Consider the following 5,000-nt stretch of genomic DNA (forward strand, 5'->3'; position numbering starts at 1 on the left):
CTATTAGGTATAACAAACGTGTTTTACACTGTTTGTAAATATGTACACACGCATGTGCAAATGTATGCAAGCAGATGCATATACATAAAATATCTTAATTACAAACACCATAGTGATTTGGATATCTTCAGAAAAGTCTAGTATGGAAGACATATGATGATTGCCCTGAATAAGACACTTAAGGCAACGATGAAAGCCTATTTTACACATGTTCGTTTCTAAGGAATGTATAAATATAACCGAAACATTAACATGTTCAGCAATTTGTTTGAAATCCATTTCTTGCGTGTATGTGATGTCAGCCGAGTTCCATTTCCTTAGGGTTATAAGAGAATAAACGACAAAAAAAGTGTTCGACACGAATCATATAGCACCAGCAGAAACTATCACAAATTTCCGTGATGTAAAAAGTAAGAGAGCAAAGTATTTAGGTTTCATTGACACGAAATCATTATTTTTCTAAATACAAAAAAGTACTTTATATTGATTCCGTGGAAGAAAGCCGTTTCACCCTACTAGTTCTGACGACAAAAATGTTTTACATCTAAACTTCGCCGAGTCTAGATTCCCTGACAGAGTGCAATAAAAAATCACACTGAACAGACGGCGTCGAAGCCAAATTTATGTCATTTCTATTGCCACACAAGTGTTGACAGTTTCTACAAAGGGTTTTATCCCTTCCCCTTGACTAGCCACATCGTGATGAAAAACGAAGAGGGAAGCGTTTGAATTCGGCAGTGTACGCCTTGTACGCTTTCTCACACGTGGGAACCAAGCGCCTCGCACGCGGCACAGGCCAGGTAACCTGCATGCTTATGTCCTTCCTAACGTAAACACAGCCTGAGTCCTACATGTGCAGGCCGGACACGGTACTGATCTTGCGGTTTCGCAGGGCGCTCCTTCCCGACAGCTCTTCCTCGATCTCCTCGAGTGTCTTCCCTCGAGTCTCGGGTACGAGGAAGAAGGCAAACAAGGTCGCTAAGGTCATGATGGCCGTGAACATGTAGAACACGTACGATGGTCCGATCAGCTCCACCATCCCGGGGAACGTCTTAGTGATGACGAAGGTGCAGGACCAGTTCAAAGCCGTGACGATGGAGGCGGCGGGGCCCCTGATCTTGACGGGCAGGGCCTCCCCCATGAAGAGCCATGGAATGGGGCCCCATCCTAGAGAGAAAGCGACCACGTAGACCATGAAGCTGACGAGGGGCAGCCATGAGAGGTTGTCGACGGTCTCTTTCCAGCCCGTGACGTCATCCGTGCTGTTCCCCGCACCTGCCGTCAAATTCATGGACTCGGCGATAGATATTGCGTTTTCCGCCGTCTCCTGCAAGAGAGAAAGAGAGAACTGTCAGCTGTTATCGAAAGCGGCATGTTTAAAACGCACATAGGGTCAGATTAGGTTTACATACGATGATTCGCGCATAGGTAATCTTCATATAATATTGTTCTCTGCAAATGTTTTGCTACCGTATTATACCAGTAACAATATGTATATATGTAGATAGATATAGATATAGATAGATAGATGGATAGACAGATAGGTACAGAAATAAACATAAAAAGGGAATAATGAAAAAACACTGATAATAAAGATAAAGAATACAACACGACCATGACATCTCGTTTGGTTTAAACCCACTACCATCTGAGAATTGTTTTTGCTTCTATGGCTGTTTACGCAGAACGGCGCAGAGGTCGCGTTGATCATTTAGTATTCAGTGTTGCACAGTGCCTTTGGGTCAGCCTGATGAGGATAACACACACTTGCGCGAGGAGTCCACAGTGTCTATTCGGAGTTTACATAAACATTCGGACAACGGCCATTGCATTTGCATAATTAGACAAACATGTTAACCAGTGGTAACTAGTAGTAAGGCAAGGAAAATAAACTAGATAAATGAATAAAAAATAGTAATGAATATATAACTGATTGGTAGATATGTTAATAAGATAAAGTCAAATGGAAGACGACAGATTGACCAAAAATAGAAGCATAAGGAAAGAAATTTGATAGTGACGCGATTGTAAGATTAATTATTCTCATGGGTCGAATAATTTTGAATACATTGCGAGTCGTGCAGAATGATTAAAGCCAGATGCGGATTTTAATGCATAATTTGTCTTTTGATAAATCTAAATATGCTTTTTGACTTGAGTAATCTTTAGTATTTATACTGTTGGTGGAAGGAGTGGGATATATATCATTATTATCGCCACGATCAGTACCACCAAAATTATCTACTTTATATTTTTGTGATATATGGCTTATATTCGCGTTGTTATTTTATAGGTATTACATTGCCATTACTACCATTGTTATTATCAATTATAACATTTAAAAAGGGGTATCCACATCCCTATATACATAGAAGATTGAGGCGAAGACTGAGAAACGTAAAATACACAGCAATACACAGGCGAGCGAGCCGAAGGAGAAAGCGGAAACATATTTAAGAATGCGGCGCTGACCAGAATAAACAATAAACGTACAAGCGAGTTGCGAACAAAAACAAGAACCAGAAAAGAACACGCAAAAAAAGGAGTGTGAAGGCTGCAATACGCACCTTGATGTAAAAGAAAGTTCCTAAGGCGACGAGTGACAATACAATCAGGACGCTTGAGACGTACAGGAGGATCTTTCTCCCCAGTCGGTCAATAAGGACGTTGGCGAGGAAGGTGGAGAGCAGGTTCACCACGCCGACGATAATGGTCGACAGGTAGTTGTTAATGGTAGAACCTGACATCTTGAAGATCGACACGGTGTAGAAAATGACGGCGTTGATGCCAGACAGCTGTTGGAAGAGCATGAGGCCCATGGCAAGCAAGAAGGGTTTGGCATACTGGCGTCTGAACAAGTCCTTCAGAGAGGAGGATTCTTGCTTTGCTATTTCGTAGTTCCGCTGGATGGCGTCGAGTTCAAAGTCCACGTCGGAGGCTGATCCTCGTAGCCATTCTAGCGAGGCTTGGGCGTCTTCTACGCGATCTGTGGCGAGAGATTGGTGTCAGGGCTGGGACTCGGAAAAAGGGGGGGGGGGGGCATGGAAACTGTTTGAATGAAAGAAGTAATGTTTTTATCCAACTGGTCCTTTTCCCGGTAAAATGGGTATTGTGATATCAATATTTCGGGACTGTTAATAGAGTGAAAACATTTTCACACCTTCCAATCAAAACTGTATATTCATATAAGTGAATGTTACTCGAGAACAAAAAACAACAACAAAACTCTAATACTTCTAATCTCCAAAGTTTAGGAAAAGCTTAGCTAATCACGATCTGTCGACGAGCTTACCTCTGGAGATGTACCATCGAGGAGTCTCAGGCACGAAGCACATCAGGGTAGTAAAGATCAAAGGAATAATTGCCCCCACGAACGCCAGCCACCACCAGTTGACGTACGAGCCAACCAGGAAACAGACGAGGATACCTGCGTAAAAGAGAATGGGGTTACGTTTACCTTACGACGTAGACGAGAAAGATATGTGAACGATTTCTATTCTTGTTTCTCTCTTCTTCTTTCTTTGATGATTTTAGATTTCCGCTCTCTGTTTCGAAGCTTGCCACAAACTGATCTAAATACCTAAACATGAGCATATCTGAATGAAAATCCTCGGTTGATACCTACTTGCAATAAAAGTGAAAATATAAGTCATTAACGAATATATTATCAATTTCTCAACTTAATAATAATAATAAAAAAGTTCTACGTGAGATAATCCAACTAATAACAAAAAGTATCAAGTTTTATGAACTATACAGAAGTTTCGTTCGTCCCAACACCCAGGCGCTGCAGTGAGGGTCGCTCTGGACTACGTGATAATGAACCCGTCATACAGGTGCAGCTGTTTCATACCCATGTACTTTAGTTACAACTAGGCGTTTGTCGGCCGACGTACACGAGTACCTTTTCTTACTTATGTTTCTGAGTTTTACTTGTGTTTGTGTCATTCTACATCGAGGAATGAGAGTAATTGAAGAATGGGTAATAGGTGAGTCAATAAATAGTCTAAATGGTCTGAAAATATAATAGACTAATGAAAAAAAAAAAATAGTGAATACCTAGCCTACATGGTGTAAAATTTAACAAAATTATAAATAACCTATATATTCTACTAATATAACAAAATGTTGCATAAAACGGTGAGTGAATGAATAACCTACATGGTCTGTAAATACAAGAAAATGATGAATAAAAAATGGGTGAATAAATAACCCACAAATATAATCATGCCAACGGTGGTGCCAAAACCGAGCATAGGAAACTTACTGACCATGATCCTGCCGAAGGAAAAGACCTGGAAGACGATACAGGATAACGGGACTAAACTTACTTAAATTACCGATGAAGACCCGAGGATAACGGGACTAAACTTACTTAAATTAGCAATGAAGACCCGAGGATAACGGAACTAAACTTACTTAAATTAGCAATGAAGACCCGAGGACAACGGGACTAAACTTACTTAAATTACCGATGAAGACCCGAGGACAACGGGACTAAACTTACCTACATTAGCAATGAAGACCCGAGGACAACAGGCCTAAACTAAATCACCGACGCATACCCGACAATACACCAGACCTAAACTTACCTAAATTACCAATAGTGGTCGGAAGGAGGCCCAGAACGCCGCGGATCTCAGGCTGAATGGTCTCGCTGAGGTAGACAGGCAGCGTGAGAGTGAGCAGACCGACGCACAGACCACCTATAGCCCGACCGACGTAGATCATCCAGATGTTCACGGCGGACCCGATCAGAATCCAGGCTGAGGGAGAGATGGAGGTGAATTTGATGGTTGTGGTAGGTGGTGGAGGAGGAAGGGGAGGGATTGCGGGGTGGTGGAGGAAGTAGATGTCGTGGGGGAGTTGGAGGTGGTGGAAGAGGAGAAGGAGAAGGAGGAGGAGGGGAAGGAAGAGGATGAAGAGGAGGAAGGGAGGGGGAGGAGGAAGAGGAGGAGGGGGAGGGGGAGGAGGAAGAGGAGGAGGGAGAGTGGGAGGAA

General features: G+C 42.4%; 1 protein-coding gene across 1 annotated transcript in view; it reads right to left on the minus strand.

The window, feature by feature from the left end:
• The window catches only part of LOC125034517 (facilitated trehalose transporter Tret1-like), a 36,774-nt gene that overhangs the window by 582 nt on the left and 31,192 nt on the right, over positions 1-5,000 (minus strand). Inside the window, exons 3-6 of the mRNA XM_047626362.1 lie at positions 4,593-4,766; positions 3,293-3,427; positions 2,568-2,986; positions 1-1,327 (exon numbers count right to left, since the gene is read on the minus strand). The exon at positions 1-1,327 is cut by the window's left edge and continues 582 nt beyond it. Coding sequence (XP_047482318.1) covers positions 848-1,327; positions 2,568-2,986; positions 3,293-3,427; positions 4,593-4,766 — 1,208 coding nt within the window. The 3' untranslated portion in view covers positions 1-847. The remainder of the gene's footprint in view (positions 1,328-2,567; positions 2,987-3,292; positions 3,428-4,592; positions 4,767-5,000) is intronic.

Source organism: Penaeus chinensis, chromosome 18 (genome assembly GCF_019202785.1).
Source record: "Penaeus chinensis breed Huanghai No. 1 chromosome 18, ASM1920278v2, whole genome shotgun sequence".
Lineage (NCBI taxonomy): Eukaryota > Metazoa > Arthropoda > Malacostraca > Decapoda > Penaeidae > Penaeus > Penaeus chinensis.